General features: G+C 38.9%; 1 protein-coding gene across 8 annotated transcripts in view; it reads left to right on the top strand.

Moving 5' to 3' along the window:
* ferry3 (FERRY endosomal RAB5 effector complex subunit 3) overlaps positions 1-23,743 on the top strand; it is a 67,773-nt gene extending 44,030 nt beyond the window's left edge. For 3 of the 8 annotated variants that reach the window (XM_072562536.1, XM_072562538.1, XM_072562535.1), the window contains one exon: positions 11,461-13,285. In XM_072562536.1, the coding sequence (XP_072418637.1) occupies positions 11,461-11,706 (246 nt within the window). In that variant the 3' untranslated portion in view covers positions 11,707-13,285. The other 5 variants (XM_072562541.1, XM_072562540.1, XM_072562539.1 and 2 more) reach the window with 5 other exon arrangements.
* The last annotated feature ends 493 nt before the right edge of the window (positions 23,744-24,236 follow it).

Here is a 24,236-nt window from a genome sequence, read left to right as displayed (position 1 = left end):
TTATTGTTAACATTAGCAGGAAAATCTAATGAAACAAGCAGAGTATGGAACACTCAAGGAATTCAGGACAAAACTTGACAGCCAAGCCTTTCTCACATTTAGGAAACAAAGGCGTCAGGCAATCAAAGGTTACCATACTAGCATATTTTCCCCTTTCATCAAATAGTACAGTGCAGAAACTGGCATTAGACCAATCAAGTTTATATCAAATCTTTTGAACTGCAATTCAGTTAGTCCATAGCCACTGCCTTCTACCTTTTCCCAAGTCCCTCAAATTAGGAAACACATTTACACACAAACGGTGGTAGAAATTTGGAACTGTCTTCCACAGAGACAATTGATGCTTTAACAATGTTACTTTAAAATTTGAAATCTACTTTTGTTACTTAAAAGTATTGGGAACCTGAGGCAAGACAGGTATGTACAGGTTAGATTGCAGATCATTTATAATCTCATTTAATTATTCAAGACTGTTCTGCCATTCAGTGGCTTATTTCTGTTCTTGTATTTGTGTTCAAGTATTTCTCAATTTTCTTTTGAAAGTTGCCATTGATCCGTAGCCACCACCCTATCAGTCACTGCATTCCAAGTCCTAATTACTAATTAATCTTTTTCCTCATGTCTTTGGTGCTTTTGCAAAATACCTTACACCTGTGCTCCGTGGTTAATGATCCTTCAGCTATTAGAAGCAGTTTCCCTATATTTACTCTTTCTAAACTTTTAATGCTTTAAATGTCTATAGTAAATCTTCTCTTGAACCTTCTCTGCCCTGAGGGGAGCAAACCCAATTTCTTCAGTCAATACACATAACTGTAATCCCACATTCCTATAAACATTCATGAAAATTTCTGTCCTATCCAAAACCTTACGTTCTTTCCTGAAGTGTACTGGTACTGCAGTTGAACTAGCATTTTAGATAGGCTTAGAACAGCTTGTCTTGTATACGGTGTGCTTTTATTTATAACGCTCAGACAGGATTCCATATTCTTTATTAAATTGCTTTATTAACCTGTTCTGACACCAACAGTAATTTGTGTACAAACACTCCAAGATGTCTCTGTTCTTGCATTCTCTTTAAAATTGTACCATTTTAGCTTGTTTTCGCTGTTCTCATTCTTCCTATAAGTATGTATCACTTCAAACATTTCTGCATTGAATGTCATTTGTCTTCCTCTTCCACCAATCTGTGCTCATGAAGCTTATTGTGATCTTCCTTGCTGTTTGCTGCATTTCCAAGTTTCTTGTTATCTGCAGATTTTGAAGCTGTGCTCTGTATCTGTATTGATAGTAACGAGGTCAGTCAGTTGGACACCATAGAATTCTACGCTTGTTTATCTGCTTACCATGTTTGATGGGCTTGAAAAAAGACCAAGTAGCAATTCAATGTTTCTTAACTCCAAGTAGCTTTGTCTTATAATAATCTCACTTTCTAGCAACATTTTCTCTAAACTGTATGTGCTCAACACCTTCAAGGTTTTGTGCTATTGTTGTTTTTATGCCATTTGTGGCAATGACTTCCAATCCAGAAATTGCTGCCATGTATGGAACTTGGAGGCCTGTGCAGCCTGAAAAAAAAATTAGAGGAATGCTACTTTGTAGATCTGTGATATTTCCTTGTTCAAAATGCTCCTCCTCTTCTTCGATCATAAGGTATATGAGCAGAATTAGGCCATTTGACCTATCGAATCTGCTCCATCATTCAATCATGGCTGATATTTTTCTCACTGCATTTCCTGTCTTCCTGTAACCCATGATCCTCTTATAACAAAGGTAAATAGATTCTTGTTGTTTAAAGGCACTCAATAATTTGACCTTCACATCTTTCTGCAGCAGTGAGTTCCACAGATTCACCGCTTCTGGCTGAAGAAATTCCTTCTCATCTCACATCTAAAGGTTGATCCCTTCACTCTGAGGCTGTGCTTTCATGTCCTAGTCTCCTCTTCTAGTGGGAGCATCTTGGGGCTCAAACTATGATGGTGTAGTGATATTTGTGGCTATATGCCCTTACAGCTCCCCAACATTATGAATCACGTGTAATACAAATATGCACATACCTCCAAACCTTGAACCCTTGAGTTTTGCTGAAAAAAAAGAGACCTGATATTGTAACTTTGGTGATTCTATCCTGTTGAGTTCAAGAAAAAAAGCTTCAGTCTGTCTTTCTTCATCTCATTAACTGCCTGCTTGTCCCATGACAATTGTCTTGTTTTACAATTGCATTCCTAAGGTTAGCAGTACCCTGCCTCACAGTGCCAGGCTCTTTCCTCCTACCGTACTCGTAAGAGGTATCATCCTCACTGGTATTCATTGTTGAATAAAAGTTTGACAGTACTGTACTCAGGTTTCCTGCATTGGCTGCCCTCCCTATCTTCCTGGCTGGCCGCCCATTTACTGTTTTAACTCTTGGTCTGTAATGTGATTACTTTGCAGAATCTGTGATCCAGGAAATATTCAGTCACCCATACGCTCTATAGTCAAGTGTCCACAAGCTGAGAAATCCTCCACACAAGTTTGAGCAGCTCAGGACATTTCCTTTGAACATGGTCTTTGGGGTCACATGTAGGGCCCTGAATTTCTCCAGTGATGCCAAAATTTCAAGCTATGGGTCATGGCTGTCCCTCCATTCTGATTAGATACTTAAAATCAACTGCTTAGGTAAAAAAATAACTATTCATATAATTGTTAACTAGGCTAAAAATGTAGTTAACACTTTTTCATTCACTCCTCCTCGTGAACCAAGGAAAGACTTCAATGTATAGTCAAGTTAATAAGAACCACTGAGATACGAAACACAAAGGACCTAAATGTTAGATGTCTAGTTGCTTAACCCATATATTTGCATTAGAATCTCTGGGTTCTGCAGCTTTTTATTAAACTTTGGCTTGAGGAACTACCTTCATCCTCGCCCCTAAATTCCTAGCATTGCCTTTGCACTATTTATGTTATTATTTTAACAGTATATCGGTTTTATGTTATTCCCTCAAAGAAAAAAACTTTTTCAGGTTTGTTGCTATTAATTGGTTTTACAAAGTCATAGATTTTCTGCCATTTGCACAAGAAAAATGGAACTTTGGTTAATTAATAACTACGTGAACTTGATTTTGCTTACAGAACATTTTAGCTTTTTGGTATACAGTCTGGAGTTATCATTCAGCCTTGATATCTTTAACATCATTCTTTCCATCAATACCTATCAATTGATAACTCAGCATGTGCCATTTCTGTTTCAATTTTCAGATTTGAAATTATTCTACATATGTACACGTCCAGCTATTGAAAATAATTTTTTAATTCTGTCTTGACATACTCCAATTATTACTGAGGGGAAAAGAATGTGGCAATGTCCCACTGTCAGTGAGAGTGAATTCAGTATAAACTAATACTTTTTAAAAACTCTCCATGATCAAGTAGTTAAAAAAAACTGCACTATTGCACATTTCACCTTTAATCCCATTGAATTTTAAATAAGGGAGCAAAGTGCTGTCTGAGCCCCGAGTTGTCTTTTACAGGCACTAATTTATCTACTTTGAGTAACTTTTGAAACAAAAATCAGCAATGCTCTTAAAATCTGGAGAAGCAAATGACATTTTTGCCACAGATGCATCCTGATCTTCTGAGTATTTACACTTTTTTTCTGTTATTGTTTTTGTATTTCCAGCACTTGCAATATTTTACGTTTTCATTTTCTAGACTGCAATAAATGAAGATAACTAGGAAGGACGTCTAGGAGAACTGCAGAACATTTGAAATTAACTTGTGTTATTTTGCTATTAGCAGTAGTGAAGACACCATGGTCTGGTATTTGAGGTTGGCCTCATGCAATTGCTTATCTTTTTTCTATTTGCAAGATTTCATAATGCAATTGGTGCTTAAAAGCCTTTCATCAGAAATCGATTCTCCCTGTGTTTGCTTGGGTTTCCTCTGGGTGCTCTGGTTTCCTCCCACAATCCAAAGATGTGCAGGTTAGGGTGAATTGGCCACGTTAAGTTGTCCATTGTATTCAGGGATGTGCAGGTTAGGTGCATTAGTCAGGGGTAAATGTAGAGTAATAGGGTAGGGAAATTGGTTTGGGTGGGATGACTCGGAGGGTCGATGTGGACTTGTTGAGCCAGAAGGCCTGTATCCACACAGTAGGGATTCTATGAAAACATATTTTTGAATTATTGAGCTGTGTAATCATCAAAAAGTTATGTTAGGCTAGATATGTACTATGTAAACAAGTTACTTGGAGCTGTGTGATTCCATATATTTTAGCGAAAGTAACTTTGTAACAATGGTAAACAGAGTTACCAACAATAACTTTCAGAGCTCCCTCATTCTAGTGCCAGCTAGATATCCTTGGGAAGGGGCCAACAGCACACGGGAAGTTCGGTGATGGATTCTGGGCAGAGTTGGATGCGGTGACTGGAGAGAGGATCCCCTGTGTGTTACACAACATAAATTCAGAATTCAGAAATTGCCAGATCACAGCAGAAGGGTAGGATTTTAAATGGGATTCCAAAAATGACTAATGGAGTCAGCAAAAGTAAATGTTTGTTCTTAAACTTTAAAACCACTAAAGCTATCTCTTTATTGCAGTAGAGATGGATGAGATAAGGTGCATCACATCAAGTAAAAATGACAGGAAATGCTAATATGCTTGAAATGTACAGCTGACATTGTTGCTTATCCAAGTCTGACACTTATAATATCAAAGCTAGTTTGTCACCAAAAGAATGGGATAATTCCAAAAGTAAACAGGCTTGGCGTTTGCAGTTGGAGTGCTGCTGGGAAAATCCCAGAAATATCCAGTGAGGTCAAAGCACCTTCTGCAGTTTGGTGTGCAGTTCAATTAGAAAACAAAAAAAACATCTATTTGGGAAATAATGAGAGCAATGCTGTACTATAAATTCTTAGAATAACATCCTGTGTTTATGTAGCACCTTTTAGTATTGTAAAATGTCCAACACAGTTCACAGAATTATCATCAGACAGACATGACCATTGACTTATGCAATTAAGATCTAGGACAGATGACCAAAACATTGGTCAAAGAGTTAGGTAGGTCTTGAGAGAGATTACTAATTGTAGTGACTTTTTTGGAGCTCATGGCCTTGACATCTGAGAAGAAGGCCATCTACAGAGAGCCAATAGAAATTGGGCTTGCATAAGACACTTGAGTTAAAGAAGCAAAAAGCTTTTAAAGATTTGGTGGTGGAGTAGTTCAGAGATCAGTAATCTAGTGACGTGCAGAGATGGGGAATATTAGAAAGCTTTGTTGATGGAGAGGGTACGAGCTCAGGATCTCAGCTTGGGAGTATATAGGACAACAAGTTTGCCGGTGGTCTAGTTCAGCTGCAGTTAGTGACCATGGACAAAGATAGAGATGGCTAGGGGAATACATTTGTAGTAGGGAATGGAGACACTGGCTTCAATTTATTCCAGTATTTATTTGTAGAAATGTTCTATCGTCTAACACAATGTTTGACAAATTCCAGTGCTGTGCAAAGGTCTAAATTTGTAATGGCGAGGTATAGCTTGTGATGTTGGCATACATGTGGCATCTTAAATGTGCTTTTACATGTTATTGCTGGTGGATAGCATGTAAGTGAGAAAGGAGTGTGAAATATATTAAATTGAGAAGTCTAGTTTATGGGGAAAATTAAATTTAACAATCTGAATTTTGCCTGAAAACAGTTCTCTGTCAATTTACTGCACTTCCTCAGATATACTCCCATGATTGCTTGAACTCCTCATCAGATGCAGTATACTCCACTACAGTATTAAACTGTACTTTAAAGAAAATGCTGTGGTGCATTGAATATCCTGAGCACTTAAGGAAAGAATGCATTCCTGTTGAAGTTAATAAGTTTTAACTAACCAAGAGTAGCATCTGCACTTGTATATTTAGGCTTGTGCAAAGCTTATCTCTGGCAAGTAGAGTGTACATTTCAGCCAACAGTTATTGGAAAGACCTTGCTATCTGCCCTTCACGCTCTGAAATCACCAGACTCTCGGCCATAGTGCAACATAACAGCAGTCTGAGTATGCTTATCACTTTTAATGAGTGCTCTGTACTATGCAACTTAAATTGTAATTTTGTATTAACAGAGTATTTCAGACGAAATGTTCTACCAGTTGAGCAATATGCTACCTCAAATTTTTAGAGTTTCTTCTACCTTGACACTGACCTCCAGACGATGAGCTAACACAAGTATTCAGTGAACAGTGAATGAGGTATGCTGGCAGGTCACTTTTCTGTGCCTTTTGGGCAGTATATTTTTTTAAAATAAAGATTTGTGTGTTGTTTCCCATGGAATGAGTGAACAAAATGTTTGCTGACTTCAATAAAACATTAAGCAGTTAAAATTGTATTTTAAGTTGAAATAACAATCAACTTGTATACTATTTGTACCGTTACTGTAATTGGTGACATGTTATAATGATGACATTTGACTCCTTTAGTAAGGAAACTCCTGAGGAATTACCAAGCAATGTTATTTGTAAGCAAATTTAATGAACTTGCATCAAATTCCTCTTTCAGTAATTTCAACAAAGTTAGTGGATGATGCCCTATTTATTTTAAACAAGTTTAACTCTTTCACTAAAGTAGCAGAAAAGTATTCAGTATAAACACACACTGCTTTTGAACAGTCGCATCTTCAGACCTTTCCAGACAATAATGAATATCATGTTGAGAAAATATAAAAATAATTTCAGTTTTTATGCATTCGTCATCTGTATATCTGAATTGATGCTGTCAGCCCAAGAATAATTTAAATTTGTGAAATTGCTTATGGTGCTGATAATTTTCATATTTTTATAGACATTGGTATTTAATTATAAAACTACTATAACAATATTGCCACACATCCTTCATTATCATCACGACAGCTGGTTGTATCAATCTGCTTTTTCTCATCATTGAAGTATTCATTCTAACCGTTCTTAGCTCCATGACTCAAAAAAATGTTGTTATTACAGACATGTATATACTAAAGTAATGTTAAAATCTAGTAATAATGGTATAAAGAAACATTTTATCATGAAGGGATTAGCGCAGATTTATTTCAATTAAAGTACAAATTTCAACTGTTGGCATGGTGCTCTAGTCTGCGAATGTAAATCATGATTTATGGGATGTTTGGAGATAACTGCTTAGGGGAGAGAGATGGTACAGTATGTGATTCGACTCTGCACAGACCATATCAAAAATTAAAAGTTATGATTGGAAAGTAATGTTTGAAAGATAGCATGAATAATGAAGCAGTCGATATTAATTTGAAGCATCATTGCTCATTTCCATGTCAGTCAAATAAATATTTCTTACATCACAATCTATTTTTCATTACTTTTTACATATTTATCATGTGATAGAAAGGAAACATTAATGTTTTACTGGGCTTTAATTTGGAGAATTAGATGCCTCTTTTAAATGATGCTAAGTTAGGGTTTAATATTTATTAGAGTCATACAGCATATAAACCTGACCCTTCAGTCCAACCTGTCCATACCAACCAAGTTTCCCAAACTAAAACTAGTTTCTTTTGCCTGCTTTCGGCCCATCCTTATAAACCTTTTCATATTAATGTGCCTGTCCAAATGACTTTTGAAGTTGAAAACTGTACCTTCATATACCATTTCCTCTGGCAGTTCATTCCACATACAAACACCCTCTGTGAAAAAGTTGCCCCTCAGATTTAAAAAGGAACCTTTCTCCTCTCACCTTAAAATTATGCCCTCCAGTTTTGAACTCCTCTACCCTGGGGAAAAGACCTTTGGTTATTCATCACCCCTCAACCTCCTACTCTGCAGTGAAAAATGTTGGATGCTGCCTGAACTGCTGTGCTTTTCCAGCACCACTTTAATCCAGAATCTGGTTTCCAGCATCTGCAGTCATTGTTTTTACCACCCTGAAAAATTTTCCAGCCTATCCAGGCTCTCCTTGTAACACAAACGCTCCAGAGACAGTAATATCCTTGTAAATCTTTTCTGCACTCTCTCTAATTTAATAATATCCTTCCTAGAGTAGGATGACTACAACTACACACTACTCCAAAAGTGGCTTCACCAATGTCCTGTACAACCCCAACATGACGTCACAACTCCTGTACTCAGTGGTCTGAGCAATGAAGGCAAGTGTGCGAAACATCTGTACCACCTTGTCAACCTGTGACAATTTTCAAAGAACTATGTACCTTCAATAGTTATTTCCAGGGTCAGTTAGTACAGAATGGTCTGCTTCTCTATTATATATTGAGTATATTTGAAGAAGTTAACATGCTGCATTTTAAAAAAAAATCAATGGATTTGTTTTATTCCAGATTGTTAATGAATCCATTGTGTGTATCTGTTGATGGAGTTAAATCACATGAGGTTTATCATTCTCTGGCATTACATCAGTTATAATTATAGAAACTCTACCAGGTGCACTACTCGGAATTTTGAATTTAGAAGTACAAATAATTTGCATGAGAAATAAATTTGAGAGACTTGAAAGAAAAATCCAAGAGTCTTCACATGTCTCAATTACAGCTTTTGTTTTTAAATTCTCAATTCTAAATAATGATGCAATCAATTCAGTTTTGAAAATTTTAGAAACTAAGAACACATCTTATTCATTGTGAGTATTTTGTTGAAAGTAGTGTCTGCTGTAAAGACCTCCATCATTTTGTTTTTCTTTATTTTGGATTGTGGACCAAAATGGGGAAAGGATATTACTGTAAACCAAGGAGTTTTAAAAATATTAAAAATAAGTTTATTTGTGGATAGCTTCTTAGTGAACAACACAAAAGCAGAAGGTATCAAGATTGCAAGACACCCCATCTCTCTATCTGCCCCTGCAATGAAAGATGACTAATCTCTCTCAACATTTGCTATAAACTGGTGCCTCAAAGGAGTGACTACAAGACTGAACGATTAATGTAGTAACCATAAAAACTCAGGATTGGAAGAAGAAAAAAGGGAAACCTCATCAAATCCTGTGAACTGGCGCAAATGAACTGTGTTCCCCAGTATTTCTCCCTCCTATCATAACATCGGTTTGTTTGTCCATATGTATGTATAGGATTTAAGATTGGTTAGAGCTTAAGCTAGCACAATTATAAGATGATAATTCATATTTTGTTTTCATGTAGGTAGAACTTATCTCTTTGTAATAACTAGTTGTTTCTTGTTAAAGAAACCTGGTCCGTTTTCTATTAACCAGACTCCATCACCTGAGTAAGCTGGGGCACTGAGTAATTTGATTAAGTCTTTAATTTTTGTAATGATCACAGAGCAGTGAAGTTCAAGTATCAGAGTACGTTCTCATGACAATGAGTGCAAATTGTTCCCTTTATTTACAGGAACAAGCGCTTTTCTGCAACACATTAAATACTATGATATCCAAGCAGCTATGTACACTGAAATCTACCAAGCTCATTTGAGTAATAACTTTGAAGACTATTTCCTCCACACTGTTCAGCACTTTTGTGAACTTACTAATAAATAAAGGTGTAAAATACTGTTACATGAAGGAAATCTTAATTTTACTGTCATTTTCCTGTGGTCATCTGAACTGTTTCAGTATAGTAATATTCTATTGAGGGTATATGTTAATGTTTGATCACCTATGTGCAGCCATAGAAAATTGTGTGGGAGGACCTTAGTCTGTTCAATGATTCTCAGAGCCCTAGAAATCGGAGCAGGATTAGCCCATTTGAACCTGCTTATCCTTCAATTTGATCATGGCTAAATATCCAACTCCGTATCCTGTTCTCACTTTCTCCGTATATCCTTTGATCCCTTTATGCCTAACAAGTATATCCAACTCCTTTTTGAAAACATTCAATGTTTTGAACTCTATCACTTTCTGTAGCAGAGAATTTCACAGGTTTATCATTCTGGGTGAAGAAATTCCTCCTCATCTCAGTCTTAAACAGGCTACCTGTCATCCTTAACAAATGACCTTTGATTCTAGAGCAGAGTCATTGGAAACATCCTTCCTGCATTTACCCTGACTAGTTCTGTGTGAATCTTATGGGTGTCTATAATATTTTAACCCCCCATGCCAAGTATCGTTCTAAAATCTAGTAAATGTAGTCCTGTTTCCAGTCCAGTAAATTTGGTCCAGTCCTGTTTCCCTTCATATATGTCAGTCCTGCTATCCCAGAAATCATTAAGCCTTTGTTGTACTCCATCTACAGTCTGAGCATCCTACCTCTGATAAGGAGGCAAAATTGTAACAAACTTCCAGTGTGATCTCACCAAGGCCCTTTACAATTGCAGCAAGGCATCCCTGATCTTGTACTCATCCTCTTGCTTTGATATCCAACATACTATTTGCCTTTTTCACCATCTGCACCTACACATTTAATTTTAACGACTGTTGTATGAGGACACCTAAAATGTCATTGCACCTTTCCCCACGTGGCACCGTGGCACAGTGGTTAGCACTGCTGCCTCACAGCGCCAGAGACCCGGGTTCAATTCCTGCCTTAGGCGACTGACTGTGTGGAGTTTGCACGTTTTCCCTGTGTCTGCATGGGTTTCCTCCGGGTGCTCCGGTTTCCTCCCACAGTCCAAAGATGTGAAGGTCGGGTGAATTGGCCATGCTAAATTGCCCATAGTGTTAGGTAAGGGGTAAATGTAGGGGTATGGGTGGGTTGCGCTTCGTCGGGTCGGTGTGGACTTGTTGGACCAAAGGGCCTGTTTCCACACTGTAATCTAAAATCTTTCACCATTTTAGTAACAATCTGCCTTCCTGTTTTTGCAATCAAAGTGGATAACCTCACACTGCTGTACTTCATCTGCCATCATTTGGACACACTCAACTTGTCCTATTCACACTGAAATATCTCTGCATCTTCCCCATAGTCTATCCTCCCACCAAATCATGTATCATCTGCAAATTAAAGATATTACATTTAGTTCCTTCATCTAAATTATTAATATATATTGTGACGAGCTACGATCCAAGCTCTGATCTCTGCAGTACTCAACCAGTCACTGGTTGCCACTTTGGGGGGGATAAAAATCCCATTTATTCTAACTGTTTGTGGCCAGGCTACCAACCAGTTCTCTATCTGTGGAGAAAGTGAGGACTGCAGATGCTGGAGATCAGTTAAGAGTATGGTGCTGGAAAATTACAGCAGGTCAGGCAGCAGCCGAGGAGCAGGAGAATTGACGTTTCGAGCAAGAGCCCTTCATCAGGAATAAGGCTGGGAGCCTCAGGAGGTGGGGCTGGGGGCAAGGTAGATGGAGGTGGGAGTAATGGTGATAGGTTGGAGAGGAGGGTGGAGCAGATAGCTGGGAAGGAAGATGGACAGGTCATGAGGGCAGTGCTGAGTTGGAAGGTTGGAACTGTGAAAAGGTAGCAGGAGGGGAAATGAGGAATCTGGTGAAGACCACACTAATCCAGCACCACACTCCGTTCTCTTTCTGTATCAGTCCACTATCCCAATTCCATACACTTAATTTTACATGCTATTCTCTTATTAGATTACTTACAGTGTGGAAACAGGCCATTCGGCCCAACAAGTCACACCACCCCACCGAAGCGCAACCCACCCATACCCCTACACCTACCACTATGGGCAATTTAGCATGGCTAATTCAACTGGCCTGCACATCTTTGGAGTGTGGGAGGAAACCGGAGCAAACCCACGCAGACACTGGGAGAATGTGCAAACTCCACACAGAGAGTCGCCTGAGGTGGGAATTGAACCCGGGTCTCTGGCGCTGTGAGGCAGCAGTGCTAATCACTGTGCCACCGTGGGAACTTACCAAAAGTCTTGTGGAAGTCCAGATAAGCAACATCCATTATCACCTTTACTATTTACATCTCAAAATTTCAGTAGATTTGCCTATCACAAATGCACATGGATCTTGTTGCTATTTTCTTAGTGTTCTGCTATTAAATATTTTATAATGAATTATGGTAGTAAGGAAAAATGCTAATGTCAGTCTGACCAGTGTATAATTCCTTGTTTCCTCTCCACTCCCTTGCTTTAAAAAATGGGGTTACAATAGCTACCCTTCAATCCATAGGAACTGTTCCAGAGTCTATAGAATCTTTAAGAGTGACCACCAATATATCCATTATTTCTTGGGCATTTTCTTAAGTACAGGCAGACGTAGATAATCAGGCCCTGGGGACTTATCAGCTTTAATCACATCAGTTACCCCAAAATCATTTCCCTACTGATAATTGATTTCCTTCAGTTCCTCCTTGTCACTAGACCCCCATGTTCCCCAGCACTTTTTTTTGGACATTGTCTCCTCCTTTGCAAAGACAGATTCCAAATAGATATTTAATTGGTTTGCCATCTCTTTCTTCCCCCTTTATAGCTTCCCCTGTTTTAGACTAATATGCCAAAAGACAGTGAGAGCATAATCTTATGACTTATTATTTATAAAATAACTGACAATATATACAAAACTGTTTTCTCAATTTTGCTTTCATTTTGAAATGCACAATTCAGTGGCTTTCGACCAATTAATTTGGTCTTTTTAACATATATTTTGATTGAAAGATAATCACTTAATGTCATAATTCACATCGCACAAAAAAAAGTGAGTCATTTCATGTTTCACTTGGATCTTAGCTAACAGAATGAGTACAATAATGTGAGACGTACTGTCTGTCAGATGAGGTGAATGTTCTAGTCTATACTTTCCCACCGTACAGAGAGGTTATAAAACTTTGTGGCTGAGCAGAAACCCAAATGTCCCCAGACCATCAGTTTCATTAATTTACTAAATGTGCCACCATGCAACAAAGTTAAAGGGGCCACATCTTTAATTAAGTAACTCTGACTTCAAAACATTAGTGTGAACATTGGATGGGAAATTAAATCACGATCCTGCATTCTCCCTCGCAATTCATGGCACAATTTGAAGAATAGCTGGAGAGTTCAAACTTTGCTGATAAATGTTACAAATGTTAACAGTTCCATTAAACTCGACTATCTGTTTATGTGTCATTTCTTTTAAAAGGCTCCTTGCTTATAAAACACAGGTAACTACATTTCAGATGTACATTATTGGTTGCTTTGCAACACCTTAAATACCCAAGAGAAACTAAAAATAATTATTTTAATCACATCAGTTGCCCCAAAATCATTTCCCTACTGATAATTGATTTCCTTCAGTTCCTCCTTGTCACTTCCTCCATAATTATAATACAGAATTATTTTTAGTTTCTCTTTGCAGTCTGTGATAATAAGCTAACCTTGTGATGTTATGAATACTCATTTTGCAGGTGAGACATGCACATACATTACTGCAATAACTTTATGATTTGGAGATGCCGGTGTTGGACTGGGGTGTACAAAGTTAAAAATCACACAACACTAGGTTATAGTCCAACAGATTTAATTGGCAGCGCACTAGCTTTCGGAGCGACACTCCTTCATCAGGACTATCACCTGATGAAGGAGTGTCGCTCCGAAAGCTAGTGCGCTTCCAATTTAACCTGTTGGACTATAACCTGGGTGTTGTGTGATTTTTAACTTTGCAATAACTTTGTGCCAGCAAAGTAGGAGACTGCGAAACCTTGAATGATACCATTGAAGGAATGTTTAAAGCACTATCCAGGAACAATCTTCCACATGTCTGCTGCAAATTCAGAGCCACATTCACCCAAGAGGGCACATTGGGAAATCAATCCCCATGATTTTCCTGTCAATTTGCTGGCATTCCAATAATCAATCTTTTAATATTAAAATTGCAAAGTTTCAAATCAAAAGTAAAGGAATGTTTTAACACACCTTTCCAAGGAGCTTATTTAAAACAAGGCAAAATTCTGAGTCATACTGGAAATCTGAAATATAAATAGAAAATGCTGTAAGTATTCAACAATACATAAAGGGACAGAAATAAAATCAATGTCAATTAATCTTTCCATTTGGATTGTATTCCTGGTGTCAGGATGAATTCCAGGTTGGGAAATTAGATATGACTGTGGCAAGCCAACTAACAGGGAATTAATTAGGAAAATAACTTTGGGAGGCCTGTCCTATCAGGGACAGCTGCTGGGTTCTGGTGTAGGAGGTTGATTCAACATAGCTCATGGATAAGGCCACTGACCACTGTTGCAGTATGGGAAATGCCTGGTTATCCACAGGAATGTCAGTGCTGCCATAGAGACAGCCTTCAATGAGGGGAAATTGGCTACCATTTAAAACAAGACAAAATTCTGAGTCAAGATTAGAGTGGTGCTAGAAAAGCACAGCAGATCAGGCAGCATCCGAGGAGCAGGAAAATCGACGTTTCGGGCAAAAGCCCTTCAGGAATGAAGGCAGGAAGCCTCCAGCAGGGAGTCATGCTGGAAATCTGAAATATAAATAGAAAATGCTGGAAGTATTCAACAATACATAAATGGGACAGAAATAAAATCAATGTCAATTAATTTTTCCTTTAATTTAGGGCAAGCATAAGTTGAGACAGTGGTTATAAAGTGGCTGCATGGAGCTACTGGCTACCTGGGACTAGATCCTCTTTGTGAATTGTTACCGGCAAATAAATTGAAATTCTGAAATGAGCTACAGCTTGGAGACACCACAATATGACACCTTTGATTCATTTCCAGAGTTCTGGAAATAAAAATTCCAGATGTTCAGCGAAATGCATATCAAGTGGCTCCTTAATTAACTTATTTAGGTATCAGCTGGCTGTTTTGGTTACACTAGATAAAAACAATGACTGTAGATGCTGGTTACACGGTCACCTCTGACATGTAAGATTCTGGGTCCAAATCCCACTCTAGAATTTGGATTTAAGCATAAATATCTAGGTCGACACTCAGCAACTGAGGTAGGCTGCTAAATTGCTGAAGGTGGTATCTTTTGGACATGATATGAAATCACGACCCCACTTGTTTGTTCAAATGGATGTGCATGATTTTTGTTTTAGAAGTGCCAAAGAGTTATTTCTGGTGTCCTGTCCAAATTATCTTGCAATTAATATCACAAAAAAATTAACAAATGGTTTGGATGTCATTATTTATGAAAATCTGCTGTCTGCAAGCTAGCTGGTAAGCTTCCTCAGTTCTAGAATGATTAGAGCTCAGAAATTACTTAGTTGATTGTAAAATACCTTGAGACATCTGATAGTTGTGAAAAGTGTTATATAAATGAGAATCTGTATTTTTGTTTGACTGCCTGCAGCTTCCAGGCAGGTCACCAACATTCTTAAGATGTCTGACACAGAATATCTAATGCAGGTGATAAACATTGTGCAATTTGTACACTCCTCTGTCTCTGGCAAAATTCCGTCCAGTGCCTGAACTGGAAAATGCTACAGATGTTCAATCAAATTCACACCTGGTTTCCTCAATATATAAGAGATAACATCATTTAGCAAATTATCATACCAACTGAAAGCAAATATAAGATTACCATTTCATCTGTTTATGACCCTGAACAATAGGAGGGGGGAGGATGTAAAAGGGCAGATGTTGCATCTCCTGCATTTGCTTGGAAGCAATGGGAAGGAGAGCAGATGTTGGGCGTGACAGAAGAATTATATAGGAGTGAGCAAAGCAGCAGCAAAAGGCTTTGCATGTGATATGTTATTGAAAAGTGTGAAATAATTCACTTTGAAAGAAGTAACAAGACAAGAGAGTACTCTGGATGGCAGGACACAATGAAACCCAGAGGAGCAGAGTGACCTTGAGGTGCTTGTCCACTGATCGCAGAAGGTGGCGGAATAGGTTAATAATGTGGTCAAGAATGAAAATGGGGCACTGCTTTCCCAGTCATGGCATATTCTATAAGAGCAGGAAGGTTATGTTGGAACTGTACAAAACTTTGGTTAGGTGACAGCTGAAGTACTCTGTGCAGTTCCGGTCACCTCCCTATAGAAAGGACGTGATCGTACTGGAGAGGGTAGAGAGAAGAGTCACCAGGTTGTTGCCTAGGATGGAACATTTTAGTTATGAACAGAAGCTGAATATGCTTGGGTTGGTTTCCTAGAGCAAAGAAGGCTGAGGGGTACCTGATAGGGATACCTGATACAACCATGAGGTGCATGGTTATGGTAGATAGAAAGCAGCTTTTGCCCTTTGTTGAAGGGTCGATAATGAGGGGGCATAATTTTAAAGAGAAAGGCAAGAGGTTTAAAGGGGATTTGAGGCTGATGGAACTTTGGATAGCATTGCTCAGGAGGTTAGCAGAGACAGAAAAAAATCAGAACCTTTAAAATGTATGTGGATGTGCACTTGGAATGTCATAATATTCAAGACTATGATCCAAGTGAGGAAAGTGGGTTTATTTTTGGGATGAAGGGCTTCTTCTGCTCTGTATGATTCTGTGCTGGAAGGCAAGGTTGACTACATTGTTTGGCCCAATTCCTACCTCATTTTGTTTTGTATCATCACAAAGAGGTTGCAAATGGCAACCTCTTTAAAATTTTACTTTGGGGAATTCAATATTCTCTCCAGGATCTAAGGTGCTGATATCTGTAATTGAATAGTTTAGTAGCTTTATCAATTTCCAAACTCTTTTCATTTGCAATAATTCCAGTCAATCAGAAATATTCTCCACTATATGGCATTCATTATCCTAGGATAATTCATAACTCCATACTATCTAATCTGAGCAGCATACTCTTGAGATACAGGTGTGAGAGAAGATGAACCTGCTGCCATTGAGATGAGATTTAGGAACAATTCTTTAGAACACATTTGACAGTTCTATCCTAAACAGTTGCTGATTTTATGTCACGCCTGCACAAAATGAAGGTTATTCCACTTTGAGTATCAAAGATTGTTCTTCAAGTTCTACCCCACCCTGACTCTGTTCTTCCTGCAGAAATTCCTGTGTAGCTGAAAATTGCTAATTTATGACACTCAGAACCAATATATTTGCTGACCTGGTTCTACCAGGACCTCAGTGGTATCGCTTACAGACATCCACAAAGCTCTCAATTGAGAGAGATAATCCAAACAAAACGTTTTCATGAAAAGCAAAAAAATTGAACTGCAAGTATAGCAAGAATTTTCTGCTGTTTTTCACCACAACATTGAGGTTAAACGATCTCAAATCCTGAAAAAGAAAGCAAGCCCCAGGACTCAAGATTATGAATGCACGAGTCCCCATCCTTCCAGTAAAGTAGTTGTGCTTGTCCAGAATGTGGAGGCCTTATCCCACAGGGCAGCATCTTCTCAGTCCCCGGACAATGTGCATTATGGTGAGCAAATGTAGGAAAATCAAGTGAGATGTCGAGCAAGAACCTTTCCAACTAAGCCCTTGGACTCAGAGGTGAGATTCTCACTATTGAGTAGCAACAGACTTATTAGCATGGATTATTGTTTATTAACTATTTAATTATTACCTAATCTCACCTCATTAATATAAAAGTTTCTATTTTCCCACCCACTGAATAGAAACTAGCTGCTGACAATTCCCAACATAAAGTCAGAAGCAAGCTTGCTGCTTGCTTCTCCAAACCTCCATCCTGGACACCTGGCACCAACAGTTCAGGGCACACTATGGGCAGCAGTTGCATGCACCTCACAGAGAAGAGTTTCAACACATATCAACTTCCTGAAACAAAAGGCTCATAGTACTTATGTCTTGACTTGTCTTTCAGTGCTGATACAAATCTAGGCAACTTGTCATGGTTGTCAGGAATCCTCAGTCAAGGTATAGACATGTTTTATGGCACTGTGCTTTGTCAGTGCTACACTTGCATCATATGCCAGCTGCATTTGTGCCAAACACACTGCATGTTCAGGAACGAGAATGTCATGTCTCAAAGTTTCCATGGAGTTGTCCTCAGTCAAGTCTAAGGAGACACCCTTCAGGCAAAGATTCATGGCTCAATAAACCAAACAGAGACACTTCACTTCAAGGGCTTAAGCACAGTTAGTCAGCCATTCAGGGCAGTGAGGTTCAGCAAGTCCCTATTTGTACAGTTCAGGATTTGGACCTTGGTCAGTCCTGTAGGTCCAGTGCAACCAGTCAGAGAGCTGTGTTGATATCAGTCAGAGAGCTGGTCACTCATTGTTCCGGACTGTCTAACTAAGTCACACAAGGTGGCGGGCCACTGTCAATCTTGGCAATTAATCACTAAGAGTCAAGGGAGATTATTAGGGATGACTGGTGCAAGGGGGAAACTGGGGTCTTTAATTGTGGGAATTGAAAGCAGCATGCTGGAATGTAGAGGGGAATACAACAGTGAAGAGTGCAGTTTACTGTATGGAGGAAGCATTGATTGATTTTGCAAAACTCTGTCAATATGTCACTGAAGACTTGTTTGTCTCACAAGAAATTGTGAAGTATTGTAATCATTTGTACTGCCTGCAACTCTGTGATAATTGGAATAGCCAAGTAACCAATATGATTGTAGGTATAGAAATGTCTAATCCAAAATACAGTCAGGGCGACAGACTCGCTGTGCATTGCGACCCCTGAACGCTGACTTGAAATAAACTTCTTGTCTTGTTTGAATCAGCAACCACCTTGTATCTCTAATATTATTTGAGTATACAACCCCTTGGTCTCTATAATGTGGATATGGCACACCTACCAATACAGAATGGTTTAAGAACTAACAGTTTGTCTTGTCCTTTGATTCCACTCTGTCATTCAATTATATTATTAGCTGATCTTTGACATCAGCACAATTTTCCTGCACTAAGCCTGCATTAAAAACATCTCTTGATGTTTTTAATATGCTGAAATTTGTTTATCTCAATAGAACATAGAACATTACAGCGCAATACAGGCCCTTCAGTCCTTAATGTTGCACTGACCTGTGGAACCAATCTGAAGCCTATATATCCTACACTATTCCATTTTCATCCATATGTTTATCCAATAACCATTTAAATGCCCATAAAGTTGGTAAGTCTACTACTGTTGCAGGCAGTGCGTTCCACACCTCTACTACTGAGTAAAGAAACTACCTGTGACATCTGTCCTAGATCTATCAACCTTAAACATTGTTGTGGTTCTGTTCGCCGAGCTGGGAATTTGTCTTGCAAACGTTTCGTCCCCTGTCTAGGTGACATCCTCAGTGCTTGGGAGCCTCCTGTGAAGCGCTTCTGTGCTGTTTCCTCCGGCATTTATAGTGGCCTGTCTCTGCCGCTTCCGGTTGTCAGTTCGAGCTGTCCACTGTAGTGGCCGGTATATTGGGTCCAGGTCGATGGCACTCATCCACAGACTATATCAACAAACACATCAACCTGGACCCAATATACCGGCCACTACAGTGGACAGCTCGAACTGACAACCGGAAGCGGCAGAGATAGGCCACTATAAATGCCGGAGGAAACAGCACAGAAGCGCTTCACAGGAGGCTCCCAAGCACTGAGGATGTCACCTAGACAGGGGACGAAACGTTTGCAAGACAAATTCCCAGCTCGGCGAACAGAACCACAACAACGAGCACCCGAGCTACAAATCTTCTACCAAACTTTGAAAACCTTGAACATACTCAACAACTCAGCTTCTCATGCCAACTAGGATAGAGAATTTCAAAGATTTCTCGTCATCTCAGCCCTAAATGACCTGCTCCTTAGTCTGAAACTTTGTCCAGTGGTTGTGGAACTCCCCCCCCCCCCACCCACCAGCAAGCAGGAAACATCTCTATCTACTCTGCCAAGCCCTCATACATTTGAATGAGATCATCTCTCATCCGAACCTTCAGAGATCAAAGGCCTAGTCTACTTAAATCTTTCCTAATAAGTCAATGCCTCTGTCCTAGTAATTAGTTTAATGTACTTTTGTTGCTTGTCCTCTATGACAAGTAATATTTCCTCTGAGCAGCACAGCTGCTCGAAGGTTCTGCACACATCAATCAGCATACAGATACTTTGACCTTTGATTTGGTAAATCTCTGCCATGAATAGACCTCTGAGGTCTGTGCACTGAAGAAAAAAAATTAGAGTATTAATGTCAAGTGAATCTTTACATAGGTAAGCAGACCAAAACTACACACAGTACTTTGTGTGTGGTCTCACGGAGGCTGTATGCAATTGCAGTAAGAAACCTTTACTACTATATTCAAATCCTTTTGAGAGAAAGGCCAATATACCATTTACCTTCATAATTGCTAGCTATACTTGCACATTAACTTTCAGTGACTCATGAACAAGGACACCATTGCCTCTTAAAGTTGAAAACTTACCAGCCTTTCACCATCTAAGAAATACACTGTACTTCTGATTTATGAACCAAACTTGGTAACCTTACATTTTTCCACATTGTATTCCATCTGCCAAATTTTACTCATTTACTTATCCTCTCCAAATCCCCTTTGCGTCCACCTCACATTTCACACATCCATCTAGTTTTGTGCCATCTTAAAACTTGGAAATATTACAATTGGTCCCCACATCCAAATCGTTGGTGTAGATTGTCAACAGCTGGGGCCCAAACGCTGATCTTTGCAGTGCCCCACTAGTCATAGCTTGTAAACCTAGAAATTATTCATTTATTTCTACTGTGTGTAACAACCATTAATCAGTTCTTAATCCATATTATTATAATACCCCCATTCACATGTGCTTTTTTTTTGCTAACCTCTTGTGCAGGAACCTATCAAAAGCTTTCTGAACATTTAAGTATACTGAGTCAACTGGTTTTCCTTGACCATGCTGGCTACATCCTCAAAAACCTACAACAAGTTTTTTTAACATGATTTCCTTCATAAGTCCATGTTGACTCTGCCTGGTATTATAATTGTTTTCAAAGTCCACTGTTATCACATCCTTTATTATAGTCTCCAGCATTTTCTCTGACTGATATTAAGCTTAACACATCTGTCATTCCTGATTTTTTACTAATTTATATTTACTAGTTTTGAAGAATGAGGGCAACCATTGAAAGTTACATATTCTTCAAGAGTGTGAGTAGGAGGATGTAAATGAGATGTCTCTCCTGGCTGGTGAGTTTAAAACAGGAGACATAATTTCTAGGTGAGAGACATGCCATTTCAAACTGAAATCGGGAGGAGGTTCTTCATCAAAGGGTGGTAAATCTTTGGAATTCTGTAACTCAGAAGACGATAGAAGCTCAATCTAGGGCGGCACGGTGGCACAGTGGTTAGCACTGCTGCCTCACAGCACCAGAGACCTGGGTTCAATTCCCGCCTCAGGCGACTGACTGTGTGGAGTTTGCACATTCTCCCCGTGTCTGCGTGGGTTTCCTCCGGGCGCTCCGGTTTCCTCCCACAGTCCAAAGATGTGCAGGGCAGGTGAATTGGCCATGCTAAATTGCCCGTAGTGTTAGGTAAGGGGTAAATGTAGGAGTATGGGTGAGTTGCGCTTCGGCGGGGCGGTGTGGACTTGTTGGGCCGAAGGGCCTGTTTCCACACTGTAAGTAATCTAATCTAATGCTCAAGTCAGAAATCGATAGATATCTGGAGCCTAATAAAAATCAAGGGAATGCAGATAGCAAGGCATCCATGCATCAAGTAAATAGACATATATCAGACATGATCTCACTGAATGGTAGAGCAACCTTTATGGGCTGAATAGCTGACTCCATATTATCTGTTCTATGAAGCATTTTGGTTCATGACAGAGAAACCAGAACTGGTTCACAGAACAACAAGACAGTTAAGTGCACTCAAGAATAACATATCTTGATTGGTGAAGCCTATCCTGTGATATCAGTTAACCATTTCAGGTACTAACTACAAGTGCACTCACATGTCCTTATGAAACTTTCAATCTGAATATTAGCACTCCAGTAGATTAATTTTTGGGTTGTAGCTTAGCATTGTTTTTAATACCTTGCATGTTATACAACAATCGATATGTTGTACAGTCAACGTTTTATTAACTAGTGCCTGTGGCACCAGGAGTGTGTTGTTTGATCAAACATTCTGGATAATCAAGAGGTTCACACAACCAGAGTAAACCCTGACTGAGCAAAGCTTCGAGACAACAACATCCCTCAAAATAAAATCCAGGTAAAAACATCAACACATCTCCTAGATTAAAAGTAAAAATGAATAGCAAGTAATAGAAATGTAATACAGGGGTTACACACATCACTATTATACTTTATTTACATCATAACTACTCAGACATCACGGTAGATCATGGTATTTGAGATACTGTATTTAGAACATTTTAACCCAATGATGATAAAATCAAAATCATGTAACACCACAGAATAGAGAGAGACCTAAAAATTGGGTAAATGTGATAATAAATTAATGTATTGGGTGTTTTACATTCATAAATTTAATCTAGTGTGTGTTGCTTTAGGTGAATATGCATATTTTATTGGGTTATTGTGTTTGATGTGATTAGGTGCCACTGTATTGAGGTTATCAATGCAACATAATAACGTTTGGCGTTAGATTAATTCATTGTATTAGGTAAATGGGTTTTGAATTAATAATTGTATGTAATAAGTTAATGTGTTATATTAAATCAATCCTGTACTGGTATATGTATTTTCTGTTGTATTAAGACATATTTGGCAGCTCGTAATCATCTTCTTGTCAATGAAATGTCATTATAAACATAGAATGTACAGTATAATCAGCTATTTAGGATCATCACTCTGTGTAGATTAAAGAGTCCTTCTGTCTCCTTGGGCAATTCTTCAGGATCGTGAATGACTCGGTAAGTAATAAAGATTTTAGCACAGGGGTTACGCCTTCAAATTGATAGCAAGGGATGAAAGGTTATTTGGGATAGACAGAAATGTGGGAGTAATCAAATCAGTCATGATCTCATTGACTGATCGAGCTGGCTCAGGGGCCAAGTGGCCTATTTTCGCTACTGATGCAGATGTTCACATTTTAAGTTCCTATGTCAGCTTTTGAAGAACCACTAGCCACTCCCCCAATTATTCACACCTAGTTGCACTTACATTTTTGATTAGTTCTGTGTTCTGTTTGAATTATAGACCTTTGCTAAAGGTCTGGAAGAGATTCTGGAACCTTTTTATCCAATTTTAGTAATGAAATTGGAACGAGTGCAGAGGAGGTTTACCAGGATGTTGCCTGGCATAGTAGGAAGATCGTATGAGGAAAGGCTGAGGCACTTGGGACTTTTCTCATTGGAGAAAAGAAGGTTTAGGGGAGATTTTATAGAGGTGTACGAGATGATTAGGGGTTTAGATAGGGTTGACAGTGAGAACCTTTTTCCACGTATGGAGTCAGCTGTTACTAGGGGACACAGCTTTAAATTAAGGGGTGGTAGGTATAGGACAGATGTCAGGGGTAGATCTTTTACTCAGTGGGTTGTGAGCTCATGGAATGCCCTGCCAGTAGCAGTGGTGGACTCTCCCTCTTTATGGTCATTTAAGCGGGCATTGGACAAGCATATGGAGGTTATTGGGCTAGTGTAGGTTAGGTAGGCTTCGGTCGGCGCAACATCGAGGGCCGAAGGGCCTGTACTGCGCTGTATTTTTCTATTCTAAATGGGAATAAATTGGTAAGTAAAGGAAATGATGAACTTTCCTTTAATCTCACACAAATATTCTAAGTTATTTTATTTATATGTGTTCCAATATTGTCTTAGTAAACTAGATCATCTGAATATTTCACTTATGATTCTATTATGAAATCATAATCTGTTCAAAAATATTGGATTAACATGTTCAAATATTCTGCTGCGTTCTACCCAACATTTTGCGGAAACATTTAAACTTGCTATGGCTGCTTACTCTGCATATATGTTTGTAAGCCTTTGTTAAATGCTTTCTATTCAAAGGCAAAACTGACCTTTAAGGTAAAAGGTTAAATGACACATTTAAATATGTATCTCATTGACAACTCAGACGATTGTGTTTGTAATTTCAGCATACCATTAGGAATTTCTTAATAAAATTACACTATATTAAAGTCTGGACATTCTGTAAGCCTCAGTTATTTACAGCATGGAAGGAAGCCATTCAGCCATTTATTGTGTCCTCACTAGTCAACAATGGTATGACTAAGATTATCTCATTTTCCAGACGTTGGCCCATAGCCTCAAAAATCAGAACAAGCAAGTGAATATATAAAAACTTCTGAAATGTTTTGCAAGCTTCTGTCTCAACAAGCTTTTCACAGTGACTTCCAGAGTCTTGCAGGGGTGGCATGATGGCTTAGTGATCAGCACTGCTGCCTCATAGTGCCAGGAACCCAGGTTTGATTCCAGCCTCGGGTGACTGTGTGGAGTTTGCACATTCTCCCCCTGTGTCTGTGTGGGTTTCCTCCGGGTACAATGCTTTTCTCAGTCCAAAAATGTGTGGGTTAGGCAAATTGGTCATGCTAAATTGTTGCTAAATTGTGTTCAGGAATGTAGTACATTAGTTGGAGGGGAA

The sequence above is a fragment of the Chiloscyllium punctatum genome, chromosome 44 (assembly GCF_047496795.1).
Source record: "Chiloscyllium punctatum isolate Juve2018m chromosome 44, sChiPun1.3, whole genome shotgun sequence".
Taxonomy (NCBI): Eukaryota; Metazoa; Chordata; class Chondrichthyes; order Orectolobiformes; family Hemiscylliidae; genus Chiloscyllium; species Chiloscyllium punctatum.
Note: the sequence above shows the minus strand (reverse complement) of the source record. Positions and strands in the feature narration are given on the sequence as shown.